General features: G+C 43.6%; 1 protein-coding gene across 1 annotated transcript in view; it reads left to right on the top strand.

The window, feature by feature from the left end:
- cfap57 (cilia and flagella associated protein 57) overlaps nt 1–18667 on the top strand; it is a 48856-nt gene extending 30189 nt beyond the window's left edge. Inside the window, exons 18-20 of the mRNA XM_038308749.1 lie at nt 10163–10279; nt 10480–10608; nt 18610–18667. Of these exons, the coding sequence (XP_038164677.1) occupies nt 10163–10279; nt 10480–10608; nt 18610–18615 (252 nt within the window). The 3' untranslated portion in view covers nt 18616–18667. The remainder of the gene's footprint in view (nt 1–10162; nt 10280–10479; nt 10609–18609) is intronic.
- The last annotated feature ends 1533 nt before the right edge of the window (nt 18668–20200 follow it).

The following is a 20200-nucleotide window of genomic DNA, read 5'->3' as shown; positions in this document are numbered from 1 at the left end:
CATCTATGCTCCACAGATCTGGAACAAACTCACAGCAGCATCTATGCTCCACAGATCTGGAACAAACTCACAGCAGCATCTATGCTCCACAGATCTGGAACAAACTCACAGCAGAATCTATGCTCCACAGATCTGGAACAAACTCACAGCAGCATCTATGCTCCACAGATCTGGAACAAACTCACAGCAGCATCTATGCTCCACAGATCTGGAACAAACTCACAGCAGCATCTATGCTCCACAGATCTGGAACAAACTCCCAGCAGCATCTATGCTCCACGGATCTGGAACAAACTCACAGCAGCATCTATGCTCCACGGATCTGGAACAAACTCACAGCAGCATCTATGCTCCACGGATCTGGAACAAACTCACAGCAGCATCTATGCTCCACAGATCTGGAACAAACTCACAGCAGCATCTATGCTCCACAGATCTGGAACAAACTCACAGCAGCATCTATGCTCCACAGATCTGGAACAAACTCACAGCAGCATCTATGGTCCACAGATCTGGAACAAACTCCACAGCAGCATCTATGCTCCACAGATCTGGAACAAACTCACAGCAGCATCTATGCTCCACGGATCTGGAACAAACTCACAGCAGCATCTATGCTCCACTGGATCTGGAACAAACTCACAGCAGCATCTATGCTCCACAGATCTGGAACAAACTCACAGCAGCATCTATGCTCCACAGATCTGGAACAAACTCACAGCAGCATCTATGCTCCACAGATCTGGAACAAACTCACAGCAGCATCTATGCTCCACAGATCTGGAACAAACTCCCAGCAGCATCTATGCTCCACAGATCTGGAACAAACTCCCAGCAGCATCTATGCTCCACAGATCTGGAACAAACTCACAGCAGCATCTATGCTCCACGGATCTGGAACAAACTCCCAGCAGCATCTATGCTCCACAGATCTGGAATAAACTCCCAGCAGCATCTATGCTCCACAGATCTGGAACAAACTCCCAGCAGCATCTATGCTCCACAGATCTGGAACAAACTCACAGCAGCATCTATGCTCCACAGATCTGGAACAAACTCACAGCAGCATCTATGCTCCACAGATCTGGAACAAACTCCCAGCAGCATCTATGCTCCACAGATCTGGAACAAACTCCCAGCAGCATCTATGCTCCACAGATCTGGAACAAACTCCCAGCAGCATCTATGCTCCACAGATCTGGATTAAACTCCCAGCAGCATCTATGCTCCACAGATCTGGAACAAACTCCCAGCAGCATCTATGCTCCACAGATCTGGAACAAACTCCCAGCAGCATCTATGCTCCACAGATCTGGAACAAACTCCCAGCAGCATCTATGCTCCACAGATCTGGAACAAACTCCCAGCAGCATCTATGCTCCACAGATCTGGAACAAACTCACAGCAGCATCTATGCTCCACAGATCTGGAACAAACTCACAGCAGCATCTATGCTCCACAGATCTGGAACTAACTCCCAGCAGCATCTATGCTCCACAGATCTGGAACAAACTCCCAGCAGCATCTATGCTCCACAGATCTGGAACAAACTCCCAGCAGCATCTATGCTCCACAGATCTGGAACAAACTCACAGCAGCATCTATGCTCCACAGATCTGGAACAAACTCACAGCAGCATCTATGCTCCACAGATCTGGAACAAACTCACAGCAGCATCTATGCTCCACAGATCTGGAACAAACTCACAGCAGCATCTATGCTCCACAGATCTGGAACAAACTCCCAGCAGCATCTATGCTCCACAGATCTGGAACAAACTCCCAGCAGCATCTATGCTCCACAGATCTGGAACAAACTCACAGCAGCATCTATGGTCCACAGATCTGGAACAAACTCACAGCAGCATCTATGCTCCACAGATCTGGAACAAACTCACAGCAGCATCTATGCTCCACGGATCTGGAACAAACTCACAGCAGCATCTATGCTCCACAGATCTGGAACAAACTCACAGCAGCATCTATGCTCCACAGATCTGGAACAAACTCACAGCAGCATCTATGCTCCACAGATCTGGAACAAACTCACAGCAGCATCTATGCTCCACAGATCTGGAACAAACTCACAGCAGCATCTATGCTCCACAGATCTGGAACAAACTCACAGCAGAATCTATGCTCCACAGATCTGGAACAAACTCCCAGCAGCATCTATGCTCCACAGATCTGGAACAAACTCACAGCAGCATCTATGCTCCACAGATCTGGAACAAACTCACAGCAGAATCTATGCTCCACAGATCTGGAACAAACTCCCAGCAGCATCTATGGTCCACAGATCTGGAACAAACTCACAGCAGCATCTATGCTCCACAGATCTGGAACAAACTCCCAGCAGAATCTATGCTCCACGGATCTGGAACAAACTCCCAGCAGCATCTATGGTCCACAGATCTGGAACAAACTCACAGCAGCATCTATGCTCCACAGATCTGGAACAAACTCCCAGCAGAATCTATGCTCCACGGATCTGGAACAAACTCACAGCAGCATCTATGCTCCACGGATCTGGAACAAACTCCCAGCAGCATCTATGCTCCACAGATCTGGAACTAACTCCCAGCAGCATCTATGGTCCACAGATCTGGAACAAACTCACAGCAGCATCTATGCTCCACAGATCTGGAACAAACTCACAGCAGCATCTATGCTCCACGGATCTGGAACAAACTCACAGCAGCATCTATGCTCCACAGATCTGGAACAAACTCCCAGCAGCATCTATGCTCCACAGATCTGGAACAAACTCACAGCAGCATCTATGCTCCACAGATCTGGAACAAACTCCCAGCAGCATCTATGCTCCACAGATCTGGAACAAACTCACAGCAGCATCTATGCTCCACAGATCTGGAACAAACTCAAGCAGCATCTATGCTCCATGGATCTGGAACAAACTCCCAGCAGCATCTATGCTCCACAGATCTGGAACAAACTCACAGCAGCATCTATGCTCCACGGATCTGGAACAAACTCCCAGCAGCATCTATGCTCCACAGATCTGGAACAAACTCCCAGCAGCATCTATGCTCCACAGATCTGGAACAAACTCCCAGCAGCATCTATGCTCCACGGATCTGGAACAAACTCCCAGCAGCATCTATGCTCCACGGATCTGGAACAAACTCACAGCAGCATCTATGCTCCACGGATCTGGAACAAACTCACAGCAGCATCTATGCTCCACAGATCTGGAACAAACTCACAGCAGCATCTATGCTCCACAGATCTGGAACAAACTCACAGCAGCATCTATGCTCCACAGATCTGGAACAAACTCCCAGCAGCATCTATGGTCCACAGATCTGGAACAAACTCACAGCAGCATCTATGCTCCACAGATCTGGAACAAACTCACAGCAGAATCTATGCTCCACAGATCTGGAACAAACTCACAGCAGCATCTATGCTCCACAGATCTGGAACAAACTCACAGCAGCATCTATGCTCCACGGATCTGGAACAAACCCACAGCAGCATCTATGCTCCACGGATCTGGAACAAACTCAAAGCAGCATCTATGCTCCATGGATCTGGAACAAACTCACAGCAGCATCTATGCTTCACAGATCTGGAACAAACTCACAGTAGCATCTATGCTCCACGGATCTGGAACAAACTCCCAGCAGACTGGAACAGAGCTGAAAGCCTGAGATCTTTGAAGTCATTAGTTTAGAGCTGCCTTTGATTGATGGAGTTAAACTGTCACTGATGATTTAATAAAGCATGCTTGGTGTGAGGGATTGCTGAAGAGTCAATGAGTCGATGCAATCAGCTGGTTTTCCTTAGATAGAAAACTTTTAAACAATCTAACTTGATGATCTGGTGAACTGGAAAGTGACCTGAGATGTCCTGATGTGAATTGGAGCTATAGAAATAAACTGAATAGAATTGAAACAGGCTCCCGTGATGTCTTTAAAATGTTTATTTACCTGTTGGTGGATTTGGTTCTGATGATCTGCTGGGTCTCAGCAGAGCTAAACGTTAAAACAGTTTTTTCTAGGGATCAAAAATCTCTAGTCTGAAACACGCCTGTCCATGATGTTGGACCTGATGAGATCATAGATGGTGAGGATGTTTGTGGTGGCTTTCAATGGTAGAATGTCAAAAATCAGGACACCTTCAGTCGATCATCTGATTGCCCCAGGACGGGAGAAGAAGCATTTATTTTATAGATCAAATTGACATGCTGTCCTCAGTACACGTAACACAATGCTGAACATCCGAACAGAAGATATCTGTCTTTTCTCTCTTGCAAGTTCTCGACTCACATACCAATCCACAGAGCATTTATAGTCTCATCCTTGCACTATGTGTATGCACATGCACAACGGAATATTGCCGACATCTTACTGGAATCCACGTCTGCAGATTTGCGTCAAAGTCACTGCGACCCTCAAGGAATGTTTATACATGATGTTCTATCTTTTTGCCAAACCCCCTCATGCAGCCTAGGAGACCATGGTGTTACTGAGATTCAAAACTGACGTTTAAGCTTCGTTCCTGAGACAGTGTACAGCCATGCAACAAGTCCATATAAGGCAAATAGCCTGCTTCAACAGTCCCCCCTGTAGTTCATTGCAGATGAAATACTTTGTGATGTTACATGGTGATGTGAATACTACGCAACTAAGTGCACTTAAGCGTGTGTGAAGTTCAAGTGAAAAAACGAAATCTTAGTGAGACAACCAAATCTTAGTGAGACCGACACTGTGTGGAATGGGTGTGAGTCGGGAAACATCACATAAAATCAAATGAATGACTTTGTTAAAACAAACCTAAAGTGAATAATAAAACAAAGTGAATGTTACTGAACCTTCAAAGAAAGATCATCATTTTCCACATGGCCATGATTAGATTAGTATGGGATCGAAAACCCCTTTTCGTCCTGTGGGCATCTTTCTCTTTCATTTCATACTCATTTAAGAGGAAACTATCCCATCGACCCATGCTTCCCCCAAACATCCAGCCTTCCTCCGGCGTCGGCCGCAGCACAAATCGCATCTTGACCATGCTACTCATGATGATCTGTGAAACCAACCCTGTTTTAACCATTCAACCCAATCTTGATATTACTTAATATGTGAAGGATAACTATTCAAAACATTTCAAATAACTCAAACTCTAGTCATTGTGTGTCGTAGTATATAAGGCTAGGTAAATGAAAGAAAAAAGAAAAATTAAGTAGGTCAGTCAGTCAGTAGTCTGAGTCCCCAGTCCTCTAAACAGCTGCCCATGTATGGTTTACGATGTAAAATAAGAAGACAGTAATACAGATTATAATGCAGAATAATAATGGCATAATACAGATTATATTGCAGGATTATGGAACGTTACATCCATGTTGTCATCAGGATTATTTTACTGAATGCAAAATGATTTATGCTGGTGATTTCTTCTTTTCTGTGAAAATCAAAAATATAGTTCTTTCACTTCAGGGCTCTGTCCTTGGCTTTTAACGGCATAAACACAGGATCACCGGTTCCCGCCTTTAGTATTTTGCAGGCGGATGTCGAAGGTTTGCAGTCTGATGCCTGGAGTCACAGGTCTTTACAATCCATCCCCTCAAAATGAGTAAGACAGAAAAACCACAATTAGTGTTCTTATCAGCAAATATCAACTAATCATAGAAAATAATATTCATATTATTCCAATCCTATTGTAGTACGTAGTGTTTGACTTATCTAATTCAATTGGAGAAGGATCCCATTCCCCCTGTGATGCTTTCATCACATCTGGTCCTCTCGGTCATCCATCTGCTGGTCGCTCCCTGTTGTTGCATTCTTTCGACGTGCAGCTAGAGTCCGCTGGTCCTCTTGTCCTTTCATTACTCTTTGATATACCTCCCTTAATATTTGAGTTAAGTCAGTCTGCTCCTTGGTTGTCCTGGTCCCCTGGGCCTCGCATATCGTTCATGTGTCCATGGCTTATGCGGATCCAGAGTGAGGGCAGTCATTTTCCCAGTGTCCTTAAATCTCACTATCAGATGTGATCCTGAGAGGAAAAAAAAAAAAAAAACTGACCAGTATCTTGAAACTAAATCTAGAGATGTAACACATCCTGTTCTTCATGAGTCCATTTTCTGTAATTAATGTTCAAATTAAAATAAGAGAACTTTTGATTGTTGCAGTAATGTCCCATTGTCTCTTGGTGTATCTTCTCTCTTATCTGCAATTATTAATATTTCCAAATATTCTCCAATAATCTGTAAAATTTAAATCTCAGAGAATTAACCTTTCTGATAATAATAAAATAAATCATGTAACACGATTGTAGGACTTCAGATTGGACCTCAGGCCAAAACAACAAATAAAATAGTCTATCTTTTGTAGGAATCATCTTACCTGTTTAAAGAAACATGAAATAAATTACAATCATCTTACCTTCCTAAGATAACAAAAACAGGAGAAAACTTTACTCAAAGAAAATGGCAGTCCAATCCTACTGTGCAATCGGTGTTACAGCTTAAAAATGCTCCACAATTATTTCAGGAATCTTGTAATTTAAATACTTGTTAACACAGCTAAGTGTGAGGTGAATACAGTCAAACTTCATCACCTTTTCTATTCCTCTGTAAGGTCCTTCTCATCACAGAGTTCCTGGGTCCTTTCCCTCGAAATGCATCAATCCCCCATTATATGTTAATGACACAAGGTAAGAAAAAAAAACATGAGTAAAATAATAATTTCAATTTACAATGCGACCCTTAAACAGGTTCCTCTTACATGGGAATTAGATTATAGAAGAAAAGACAAGAAATAATATAGTCAAACCACTCTCAGCTCTCAGGTGTTCTTCTCAGGCTCTATAGCGTACCGAGACTCAGCCATTTTGTCAAGGGGTGGAGGCATCATCTGGGGGCAATTTGGTGATCTTTGCTCTAAAAAATTTTAAACACTGAAAATATTGTCTCATATTATCTTAGCCTTCTGTTCCAATTTTGTTAACCAGGGTTTTCGTGCACAGGGGTAGTAAGAAGTACTAAAGATTATAGCAGCATAGTAATAATGAGAATATAAGCAAAAATCCTTTTTCCTCTGGAAGCAAGTTGAGTGCCATCCTGCATTATTTGTAAAGACAATCTGCATTCTGACTTTCTGTGCTTTATAACAACATTTGTAAAGACATCTAGATCTAGGATTTATTGGACAGTTTATGCACTTGGATCACATAATCTCACACTTACATAATATTCCCGAATTCAAATCTTAAGGTGCTTTTCCAGTTGTAAAGCCTGTTCTATTCAGTGTTTTACTGTTAGAAATTAAGAACATGTGTGACAATCTGTGTTACACATTGGAGACAGAAATTATGTTTAACTTTTCATTTTATTTGTGTAAAGTTTGATTTCTAAATGAAACTAATCCTTGATCTTGCAAACCCTGCATAGATACATTTGAGCTATTCCTTAATTATAATGTTTATTCTGTTAGATATTAGTTGGCTCGGTACAGATAACTAGGAATATAACCTTTTTAAGATTGTACGTTTCGTCTTTGGTATTCATAAACAAGTTAGTGTGTCCACTTTAACCTTAATCATTCCTGTAGTTCTCTGCCAAGCTAGAAAAAATAAAAGGTTGTCTTCCTGTGGACTTTGAATGAGTGTGTGCGGCGGTTGTTTAATCACAGTTGCGGCGGTTGTTTAATCAGACTGGAATGTGGAGTGACTGTTTCCTCTCTCCATGGAACAACCAAGAGAGAGACGGACAGAAAAAAAAATGTCTTTCGAAACACAAAGATATTCGAGTAAGTATTAACATACTTTATTTGACTTTGAGCTAGAACCGTCCTTAGTCTGTTTTAGTCTATAATCTGTTTTAAGTCTTTTGTCATCTGCATTTAGGATTCTGATCTGTCTCTTTATTAATCTTTTAGTGCAGTAAACAGTTTTCATTCTGCGCTTCACGTAGAATCATCTAATATAATCTAAAGCATTGCTGACTTCTTAGGTCTCTTAATATCATCGGTTCTTCACTTCTTGAACCAGATCTCAGTCTTTGGTTCTGTTTCCAGCATTATTTGTTAGTTTCCTCAAAAAGATAACTTCCTCATATATTGAAGTAAATACATGTTGCTTTTTACCTTTAGGATGTAAGAGTTTTATTTAAAATCCAAATAACATTTTGTATAAAAACATTTCAAACATTATTCTCTATTTTTGTATCTTATTGAGTAAACAGCTAGTCCTGATGCTGGGGGAGAGAAAGTCTAACTTCAATAAACATCCTGGATTATTATTGGGAAACTAGTCTGAATGCTGATTTCTTAGTTTCTCTTAAAGTTTTTACAGAGGTACATCTAGTGCATTATTTAAGGATTCATAGAATCTCTTAGATTCTCTATTTTATGGAAATTTATTGTCATTAAATACTGCATAGGCTTCTGTTGATTTTCTGTTTATTTATTTATTTATTTATTTTTGATGTTGTAGACAGTCTTAATTTTAGTTTTCCTGATTTATTTACTTTTAGCAGCTTCTTTTGCACTCTCTAATATTTATATTCCATATAATTTTCAGGTAAGCATGTTAATTTTACATTCTACTTTGTGCCTAGATGATCACTAGGAGGTTCTTGTTAAATGTTTCTATTTAATTAATTTGAATCATGACCTATTCTGACAAAGTCACATAATTTTCACATGTCTCTATCTTCTGATTTAGTTCTTAATACTATAGACTGTTTGTTTTAAATCACTGAATTTGGGAACGGTTCCAAAGTATTAGCAGCTGAGCTCTATGTAATATCCATTAATAGTTTTCCTACCTTACTATGATATTTGGCACAAACCGTGAGTCTTCCTTCAGAAAAGGTTTCAGGTTTAGCAGCATCTGTGAAGAGAAACCTAAAGCAAAATAATTAGTACGTTGTTAATGCAGAATGTGCGATTAAAACCTGGTCCACATTGTGTCCTGCATTAAGGAGGCTGAGCCTTTGTACTTAAAATAAAACTGGTCTGGAAAAGTTTGATCTTTTCCATTCAAACCTTTGATCAATTAATACATCATGTTTATCAACCTTAACATAGAATGTAGTCATAATGAAGAAAACTGATTTCTAATATTTGAAATAACATCTGTAGATTCACTGTTGGCTGAATCTGTACAAATCATAGCTGGTGGTTTTTCAACTTAACTGTTCCAAAAACAAACTAAAAGTAAAAAAAAAGGTTAAAACAACCTCCCATAGGATTCAGGATGTAACCGTTGTAATGATTTACATAGTGGCAATTAGTAACATATTCTGAACATTTTGAAGCTTAATAATTACTGCTTATAGTTTTCCCAATACTAATTCAGTCTTTGTAAAGTAAACATCAGCAAGTTTACACAGAATGTCAGTGAGTTCTGTCCCCCAAAGCTGGAAACAAGTTTTTCTAAGATGAACAGAAAAAAAAAGAAAAGAAAAGAAAGGACAAAATCTTACTCTAATGTTATTAACTTATATAAATCTCAGTGTTACTTAATTCTAATTGCATGAACTGATCAGCATGTTTTCTCTAAGTCCTAAAATGTCTCTGCTCTAGCATAGCTGCCTTCCAAGCAGTTGACCCGGGTTCGATTCCCGGCCAATGCACCAAATGTGGTGGCTTTCAATGGTAGAATGTAAAAAATCAGGACACCTTCAGTCGATCATCTGATGCCCCAGGACTGGAGAAGAAGCATTTATTTTATAGATCAAATTGACATGCTGTCCTCAGTACACGTAACACAATGCAGAACATCCGAACAGAAGATATCTGTCTTTTCTCTCTTGCAAGTTCTCGACTCACATACCAATCCACAGAGCATTTATAGTCTCATCCTTGCACTATGTGTATGCACATGCACAATGGAATATTGCCGACATCTTACTGGAATCCACGTCTGCAGATTTGCGTCAAAGTCACTGCGACCCTCAAGGAATGTTTATACATGATGTTCTATCTTTTTGCCAAACCCCCTCATGCAGCCTAGGAGACCATGGTGTTACTGAGATTCAAAACTGACCTTTAAGCTTCGTTCCTGAGACAGTGTACAGCCATGCAACAAGTCTATATAAGGCAAATAGCCTGCTTCAACATGTTCTCATCAAAGCTGTGATCATGATGAAATGTTTCTCTCTGTTCACTTAGTGATGACCAATTATATTTGTCCAACAGCTGGAAGAGGAGGTGGCTGGGATCACCAAGAGCAACACTCAATTGAAGCTCACCACCTCGGACCTGAGGCTGAAGCTGAAGACCAAAGAAAAAGAGGTGCAGAAGGAGCTGCAGAAGGTCAGGAGATCTACACAGAGCATGTTTGTTTTCTGGCTGAAACCACAAACCATGGTTTGATGAAGACAGAGCTCCATCCTGAAACTGAGCTCAGTTCCTGCTGTCTGACTTTAGGACGTCAAAATATGAAATATATCTCTCATTTCTGACTGTCAGCCTCAGACTGGCAGGAAGTCTATCATTAACAACATTCTGTGCAGGTGAAGAACCTGCAGACACTTCTTGAACGGCTCAGGTCCGACCTCCATGGTTGTGTCAGCCTCGTCCAGGAGCCCAAAGAACTGAAAGACAACATTCTGATGATTTATGGCCGATACGCCCCAGACACCGTGAGTCCTGGATGCTAATGTAGTTTCTATTTTAGTTTTTTATTTGTGCACATTGATGAACATTTCTGTAAATGTGTCAGTATTAGCTATGAGGCTATTTTCGGCTGTTGTCCCTTGGCAACGTCTATAATGCCAACAACAATTAAAAAAAAGAATAAAAATCACATTTAGAAAATGCAAAACTGGAGGCTACATATTAACAAGGACAGGTCCTAAAATCCAGACAGACATATTAGCAATAATATGTACAGATATTTACAAAGTAACATCTGATCCTTGCATTAGGTTCAGTCTTCCACAAGGAACTGGTCAGATTGTTGATTTGATTTTAACCAGTTTTTTAACTGAGTTCTAAATGTGTTAAAAGTAGATGATTGTCTGATAGTTAGTGGCATGCTGTTCCAGATGTTAGAGGGATGCTGATCCAGATGTTAGAAGCATGCTGATCCAGATGTTTGAGGGATGCTGATCCAGATGTTAGAAGCATGCTGATCCAGATGTTTGAGGGATGCTGATCCAGATGTTTCAGGGATGCTGATCCAGATGTCTCAGGGATGCTGATCCAGATGTTAGAGGGATGCTGATCCAGATGTTAGAAGCATGCTGATCCAGATGTTTGAGGGATGCTGATCCAGATGTTTCAGGGATGCTGATCCAGATGTCTCAGGGATGCTGATCCAGATGTTAGAGGGATGCTGATCCAGATGTTAGAGGGATGCTGTTCCAGATGTTTCAGGGATGCTGTTCAAGATGTTTCAGGGATGCTGTTTAAGATGTTTCAGGGAGGCTGTTCCAGATGTTTCAGGGATGCCGTTCAAGATGTTAGAGGGATGCCGTTCCAGAAATTAGAGGCATGCTGATCCAGATGTTAGAGGGATGCTGATCCAGATGGTTCAGGGATGCTGTTCAAGATGTTTGAGGGATGCCGTACCAGATGTTAGAGGGATGCTGTTCCAGATGTTTGAGGGATGCTGATCCAGATGTTTCAGGGATGCTGATCCAGATGTTAGAGGGATGCCGATCCAGATGTTAGAGGGATGCTGATCCAGATGTTAGAGGGATGCCGTTCCAGAAATTAGAGGCATGCTGATCCAGATGTTAGAGGGATGCTGATCCAGATGGTTCAGGGATGCTGTTCAAGATGTTTGAGGGATGCCGTACCAGATGTTAGAGGGATGCTGTTCCAGATGTTTGAGGGATGCTGATCCAGATGTTTCAGGGATGCTGATCCAGATGTTAGAGGGATGCTGATCCAGATGTTTGAAGCATGCTGATCCAGATGTTTGAGGGATGCTGATCCAGATGTTTGAGGGATGCCGATCCAGATGTTAGAGGGATGCTGTTCCAGATGTTTGAGGGATGCTGATCCAGATGTTTGAGGGATGCCGATCCAGATGTTAGAGGGATGCCGATCCAGATATTAGAGGCATGCCGATCCAGATGTTAGAGGGATCCTGTTCCAGATGTTAGAGGGATGCTGTTCCAGAGGTTTGAGGGATGCCGATCAAGATGTTAGAGGGATGCCGATCCAGATGTTAGAGGGATGCCGATCCAGATATTAGAGACATGCTGATCCAGATGTTAGAGGGATGCTGATCGAGATGTTTCAGGGATGCTGTTCCAGAGGTTTGAGGAATGCCGATCCAGATGTTAGAGGCATGCTGATCCAGATGTTAGAGGGATGCTGATCCAGATGTTTCAGGGATGCTGTTCCAGAGGTTTGAGGAATGCCGATCCAGATGTTAGAGGCATGCTGATCCAGATGTTAGAGGGATGCTGATCCAGATGTTTCAGGGATGCTGTTCCAGAGGTTTGAGGGATGCCGATCCAGATGTTAGCGGGATGCCGATCCAGATATTAGAGGTATGCTGTTCCAGATGTTAGAAGCATGCTGATCCAGATGTTTGAGGGATGCTGATCCAGATGTTAGAGGGATGCTGATCCAGATGTCTCAGGGATGTGGATCCAGATGTCTCAGGGATGCTGATCCAGATGTTAGAGGGATGCTGTTCCAGATGTTTCAGGGATGCTGTTCAAGATGTTTCAGGGATGCTGTTTAAGATGTTTCAGGGATGCCGTTCCAGATGTTAGAGGGATGCCGTTCCAGATGTTAGAGGGATGCCGATCCAGATGTTAGAGGCATGCCGATCCAGATGTTAGAGGCATGCTGATCCAGATAATAGAGGAATGCTGATCCAGATATTAGAGGTATGCTGATCCAGATAATAGAGGGATGCCGATCCAGATATTAGAGGTATGCTGATCCAGATAATAGAGGGATGCTGATCCAGATGTTTCAGGGATGCTGTTCAAGATGTTTCAGGGATGCCGATCCAGATGTTAGAGGGATGCCGATCCAGATATTAGAGGCATGCTGTTCCAGATGTTAGAAGCATGCTGATCCAGATGTTTGAGGGATGCTGATCCAGATGTTAGAGGAATGCTGATCCAGATGTCTCAGGGATGCTGATCCAGATGTCTCAGGGATGCTGATCCAGATGTTAGAGGGATGCTGATCCAGATGTTAGAGGGATGCTGTTCCAGATGTTTCAGGGATGCTGTTCAAGATGTTTCAGGGATGCTGTTTAAGATGTTTCAGGGATGCCGTTCCAGATGTTAGAGGGATGCCGTTCCAGATGTTAGAGGGATGCTGATCCAGATGTTAGAGGGATGCTGATCCAGATGTCTCAGGGATGCTGATCCAGATGTCTCAGGGATGCTGATCCAGATGTTAGAGGGATGCTGATCCAGATGTTAGAGGGATGCTGTTCCAGATGTTTCAGGGATGCTGTTCAAGATGTTTCAGGGATGCTGTTTAAGATGTTTCAGGGATGCCGTTCCAGATGTTAGAGGGATGCCGTTCCAGATGTTAGAGGGATGCCGATCCAGATGTTAGAGGCATGCCGATCCAGATGTTAGAGGGATGCCGATCCAGATATTAGAGGTATGCTGATCCAGATAATAGAGGGATGCTGATCCAGATGTTTCAGGGATGCTGTTCAAGATGTTTCAGGGATGCTGTTCAAGATGTTTGAGGGATGCCGTTCCAGATGTTAGAGGGATGCTGTTCCAGATGTTTGAGGGATGCTGATCCAGATGTTTCAGGGATGCTGATCCAGATGTTAGAGGGATGCCGATCCAGATGTTAGAGGGATGCTGTTCCAGATGTTAGAAGCATGCTGATCCAGATGTTTGAGGGATGCTGATCCAGATGTTTGAGGGATGCTGATCCAGATGTTTGAGGGATGCCGATCCAGATGATAGAGGGATGCTGTTCCAGATGATAGAGGGATGCTGATCCAGATGTTTGAGGGATGCTGATCCAGATGTTTGAGGGATGCTGATCCAGATGTTAGAGGGATGCCGATCCAGATGTTAGAGGGATGCCGATCCAGATGTTTGAGGGATGCTGTTCCAGATGTTTGAGGGATGCTGATCCAGATGTTTGAGGGATGCTGTTCAAGATGTTCAAAGGATGCTGATCCAGATGTTATAGGGATGCTGATCCAGATGTTTCAGGGATGCTGTTCCAGATGTTAGAAGCATGCTGATCCAGATGTTTGAGGGATGCTGATCCAGATGTTAGAGGGATGCTGTTCCAGATGTTTGAGGGATGCCGATCCAGATGTTAGAGGGATGCTTTTCCAGATGTTTGAGGGATGCTGATCCAGATGTTTGAGGGATGCTGATCCAGATGTTAGAGGGATGCTGTTCAAGATGTTCAAAGGATGCTGATCCAGATGTTAGAGGGATGCTGATCCAGATGTTTCAGGGATGCCGATCCAGATGTTAGAGGGATGCTGTTCCAGATGTTAGAAGCATTCTGATCCAGATGTTTGAGGGATGCTGATCCAGATGTTTGAGGGATGCTGATCCAGATGTTTGAGGGATGCCGATCCAGATGTTAGAGGGATGCTGTTCAAGATGTTTAAAGGATGCTGATCCAGATGTTAGAGGGATGCTGATCCAGATGTTTCAGGGATGCTGTTCCAGAGGTTTGAGGGATGCCGATCCAGATGTTAGAGGGATGCTGATCCAGATGTTTCAGGGATGCTGTTCCAGAGGTTTGAGGGATGCCGATCCAGATGTTAGAGGCATGCTGATCCAGATGTTAGAGGGATGCTGTTCCAGATGTTAGAAGCATGCTGATCCAGATGTTTGAGGGATGCCGATCCAGATGTTAGAGGGATGCTGTTCCAGATGTTTGAAGGATGCTGATCCAGATGTTTCAGGGATGCTGTTCAAGATGTTTAAAGGATGCTGATCCAGATGTTAGAGGGATGCTGATCCAGACGTTAGAAGGATGCTGTTCCAGATGTTTGAGGGATGCTGATCCAGATGTTTCAGGGATGCTGATCCAGATGTTAGAGGGATGCTGTTCCGGGGGGAGTGGAGAGACAGACTCAGTGGGGAACCTCCCGACATGTAGGCTGGTGACTAAGTGACAGGTGAGCAGGATATGGAAGTCTGTGAGGTGGGGCTGAGCAGCAGTGGCCGAGGAGGAACCCGGGGGCAGCTGATAGAACTGGAGGGACTGTACAGGGTATCCAGCCCGGCTTGGTACCATCAAGGGAGCTGGAGGGATTGTTCGGAGGTGGATCCAGAACAGTCAGAACAGAGATCTTCCACTGAAGAAAAAGGCAGAGCCGGCAGAGTCCTGACCCCTCCCAGACGGTCGCCCAGAGGAAGACGTATAGGGGCGTGAGGCATAGAAGCTGTAGATCAGAGACTGATCTGTGACAACATGCTGGAGAGCACTGGCTTAATTTGGGACACATCGGGACGTCGCACTTCGGCTGCACTCGGGAGTGTGGTAGGAGGCGAAGACGAACGGCTGTGGGATTGACAATGGATTCTATAGTAAAAGGTCCGGAGAAGCGGGGTGCCAGTTTGCGGGGGGTCAATCTGGAGGGTAAGTCTCGGGTGAAGAATGGTCGTCATTCCTGGGTGAAGAATGGTCGTCATTCCCAGGGAAGAAGGCAAACCAATCAAGGGCGACATGGGACCATGGGCGTCTTGGGACAGGAAGAGGTTAAAGTAAACCAGCAGGGGGCCGGTAGGACGATTTGTTTTGGGTGCAGACTGGACAGGCGAGTACTCCCGGACCTCCTTTGCCATGGTTGGCCACCAGAAGCAGCGAGAGATGTAACTGAGGGTCCGGTGGAAGCCAGGGTGAGCCGAGAGCTTGTTTGAATGGCTCCAGTCAATAACTTGGGAGCGGGCGATCTTGGGGACATAGAGTCGTTGGGGGGTCCAGTTCCCGGATCTGGATCATCCCGTAGAGCCTGGGAGATGAGATCCTCTACCTCCCAATGGAGGGCGTCAAAGGTGCAGGTGGATGGAAGGATAGGTGTTGGTTCTGGATCCGTGTCTTGTGGGGCATGGAGGCGAGAAAGAGCATCAGGCTTAAGGTTCTTGGAGCCCGACGGTAGGAAATCGACAGGTTGAAGCAGGAGAAGAACAGAGACCAGCGTGCTTGCCGGGGATTGAGTCGTTTGGCTGACTGGAGGTAGGCCAGGTTCTTATTATCCATCCAGACTATGATGGGCTGCTCGGATCCCTCAAGCCAGTGGCGTAACTCCTCCAGGGCCAGTTTAATGGCTAATAACTCTCTATCGCCCAGGTCATAATTTTTTCAGAGGGGGTCAGACGACGAGAGAAAAAAGCACAGGGGTGGAGCTTACGGTCGGTGTCAGATAGGTTGGGAAAGAACAGCACCTACCCCAGTGTCAGAGGTGTCTATCTCGAGACTGAATTGTTTAAGAGGATCGGGGTGCATGAGGATGGGTGCTTGGGAGAACCTCTCCTTAAATTTCTCAAACGTGGAGTTAGCATTAGGATTCCAAATAAACGGGACCTTCGGTGAGGTGAGGACATGTATAACGATGGCTATTTGACCGTAACCCCTGATGACACTGCGATAGAAGTTTGCTAAGCCCAGAAAACGCTGGAGCTGCTTCCAAATCTCAGGTATGGGCCAATCAGGGACCGCCTTAATCTTGTCTGGGTCAGATGTGACTCGTCCACCCTCTAAGGTGAGGCAAAAGAAGGTTACGGAGGACTGGTGAAACTCACACTTCTCAGCCTTGACGAACAGCGAGTCATGAGCACGGATGTGCTCAGTGAGGTCTCAGGAGTCGATTAGAATGTCATCGATGTAAACAAAGACAAAAACATTCAGGTAGTCCCGGAGGACGTCATTAACTAAAGCTTGAAAGACGGATGGGGAATTGCAAAACCCGAAGGGCATTACAAAATACTCAAATTGACACAGAGGGGTCTTAAAGTCGTCTTCCACTCATCCCCCTGGCGAATCCGACCTAAGTGGTACGCATTTTGCAAGCCTAGTTTAGTAAAAATCTTAGCGTCTTGGACCGGCTCTAGCGCAGGGGGGAGAAGGGGTAGTGGATACTTGTTTTTAACTGTAATCTGATGTCTTATGACCATGATAGTCTATACACAGATGGAGGGTTTTATCCTTTTCCCCTCAAGGCGGGCTAGCTCGTCCTTGAGGGACTCATCGAGGGCATGAAAAAACACTGTTCTAAAGGCGCGTGGTTCCCAACAAGCAGCAGCTGCTAAGATGCGGAACTCTATGGCAAAGTCAGAGACGCGCCGACGGCACTGACTAAGAGCCGGCAGCTGGCTTGACTGTTGCGCAGGATCGGACTCAGCCAAAAACACCATTTTAAACTCCTGCACAAAGTTATTAAAAATGGAGCCAAAACGACAGCAGTCGGGGAACCGAGCCTCAGCCCATCTTAAAGGAATAGTACACCCAAAACATGATTAGCCTTCATTTTCTACACACCCCCATGCTGAACAACACTCTGGAGTACTTTTTTGATATCTCAAATGCATCTGGAGATCTGGGAGGCTTCTTGCTGTCTGCTGACATTCAAATAATGGAGGTCTATGGCGCCACAAAAGTCCACAAAAAACGTGTCAATATTCCTCCATACTGCTCGTCCAATGTATTCCAAGTGTCCTGAGTGGGTAGCGTCCATAATTTACTCGAAACAAGTCATTTAGAATGTTTTTCGAGCATATACAGTAGTGTATAGGATTTCCTAAAAGCGCGTTCACGAGTCTACAGAAACCGCGGCAGACCAAACCAGATGAAAGTGCGCATTCAGCGTCTGCTCTGCCGATAATGCAAGCGTAGAAGAAGAAATGTGCTGTTTACCTGTGCAAAGAAAGAAACGACGAAAGAAAAATGTCTGAGGACTTCAGTGTTGAGGAAGAGCATGAGTTCTTTGCCGAGCTGAATGCGCACTTTCATCTGGTTTGGTCTGCCGCGGTTTCCGTAGACTCGTGAACGCGCTTTTAGGAAATCCTATACACTACTGTTTATGCTCTAAAAACATTCTAAATGACTTCGTTTCGAGTAAATTATGGACGCTACCCACTCAGGACACTTGGAATACATTGGACGAGCAGTATGGAGGAATATATACACGTTTTTTGTGGACTTTTATGGACCTTTCTGCCTCGGGCGCCATAGACCTCCATTATTTGAATGTCAGCAGACAGCAAGAAGCCTCCCAGATCTCCAGATGCATTTGAGATATCAAAAAAGTACTCCAGCGTTTGAAGCTACTCTTGGTATGAACACCGTTATGCTTGAACACCATGTGGAACCAACTACCAGTTTTAGTCCGTCAGGCAGGCACCCTGTCTACTTTAAGGTGTTACAGTTCTGCGTCCAGAACTGTAGCCCTGGTTGATAAACTTCCATTTATCAAGGAAAATGGCCTATGGACAGTGTTCATGGACGGATTGAACTCATTCATCATACACACACAACTGATGCTCAGATTGTCAGATTTTCATGTGGCTCCAGCCTGCAAAGTTTTCCTTTTGCTAAAATGTTTGTCTCATCTTACATGGGCTTTTCTTGTGTTGAGGTGTTTTTTTATTTTTATATGTCAAACTGTTTCCTTTCAAGGATAAAGTTTTTTTTTCCTCTCCCTCCCCAATGTGCCTACTATCTTTCCACAGAGATAAAGGCAGCGCTATAAGGCGAGATCCTCACGGTGGAGCCCCTGGCAGCCGTAAGAACGCACAAATGGCCATATGGCCTCAATAAATCTTTAAAAAAAAAATTTTTTGTGTGTATGAATATTGGACAAAAAAACAAGTTTAACAGGAAGGTTACTCTACTCTGAGTTAATTTAAGTGCAATTAGAAGGAGAGGGGGTAAAAAAAAATTAGTTTTAGTTCTTGATAACCCTTTTTTAGACAATTAACATTAATCAATGTCATTCCTCTGTCTGTATATTCCAATAGGTTTACCTGGTGGAGGGTTTTGTTTTTATTGATGTTCAGGTGGTTGATGTTAACTAGTCTCTTTTGTGTGTATTTGGTTGATTAATTTATAGTTGTTTGTCAAACTTGTCTGAAATAAATTCCTATTCCTTCATTCATGATAGCTGTTTGTTTTTACTCTGAGGCAGGGGTGTGGCCAGGAATTTGTGGCCCAATAAAAATAAATGGATATTGCCCCCCCCCCCCCCCCCCTCCCCCCCCACCCCCCCCACCCCCACAACATGCAAGCTTTAAAACTGCTATAAAGATTCACTGAAGAGTGTCATTTACATTGTCAATGTAATTTTCATTGTACAAAAGAAAATTATCACAATGTGAAAAAGTTATATAAACATTAACTTTAAACTTTACATTAAAAATACCATAAAAATAATAACAGCTTATTTAAAACAAAGAGCACAGTTGCATCTATGTACACATGAATAGAAAATAGGTTTTGGATTGAGAAAATATATTCCTGTTACGTTTCACTATAACTTTATTAAAGGAAAGGTTATTTTTATGCTGGCCCTGACTAATTTTTCATTAATTAATGCATGTATTTCTGTTGTGACTGCTTCAGGGTTATTTACAAATTTTATTTTAAATTTTTGATTTTTATTTTATATATGTACCCCACATGGTCCACTATCTAGTCCACTATCTGGCATCTCAGGAGTTGGAAGCAGTACAGTACCAACGCTGTTTATAGTGGGGGTGGGTGCTGTCCTCGACTCGGGACGTCGTGTGTTGTGGACGGAGTACTTCGAAGACCTCCTTTATTCCCCAGCAAGACGTCTTCCATTGAGGAAGCAGAGCCTGGGGATTCTGGGTGGGGTTCTCCAATCTACTGGTGCTGAGGTCCTTAAGGTGGTTAAAAAGCTCCTCAATGGCAAGGTCCTGGGGATGGATGAGATTCTCCCGAAGGTTGGTGTACACGACTCTGCTACATTACTTGGACATTGGGGACAGTTCCTCTGGATTTGCACACTTGGGTGGTTCCCTTATTAAAAAAGGGGGACCAGAGGGTGTGTTCCAACTAAATAGCAATCACACTCTTGAATCTTTGACTCCAGTCTGTATGCTGTCGTTCCAGTGTTTGTCTGATTCGGTGGAGGGCGGAACAGGGTTTACCCAGAATGCGGTTGTTTGTAGGTGAACGGAGAAACTGACTGCCACTCAGATTTCCTGCGGTAATTGAACGGGTCGTAATGGAGATGAATCCCTTTCTCAGTATGAAGCTCAAACGATCTCTTGGGGAAAGTGGATCCAAACCTCCTGTTTG

Source organism: Cyprinodon tularosa, unplaced genomic scaffold (assembly GCF_016077235.1).
Source record: "Cyprinodon tularosa strain WSP-4 unplaced genomic scaffold, ASM1607723v1 ctg647, whole genome shotgun sequence".
In the NCBI taxonomy this organism is placed as follows: domain Eukaryota; kingdom Metazoa; phylum Chordata; class Actinopteri; order Cyprinodontiformes; family Cyprinodontidae; genus Cyprinodon; species Cyprinodon tularosa.
This window is presented reverse-complemented; position numbering and strand designations above follow the sequence as displayed.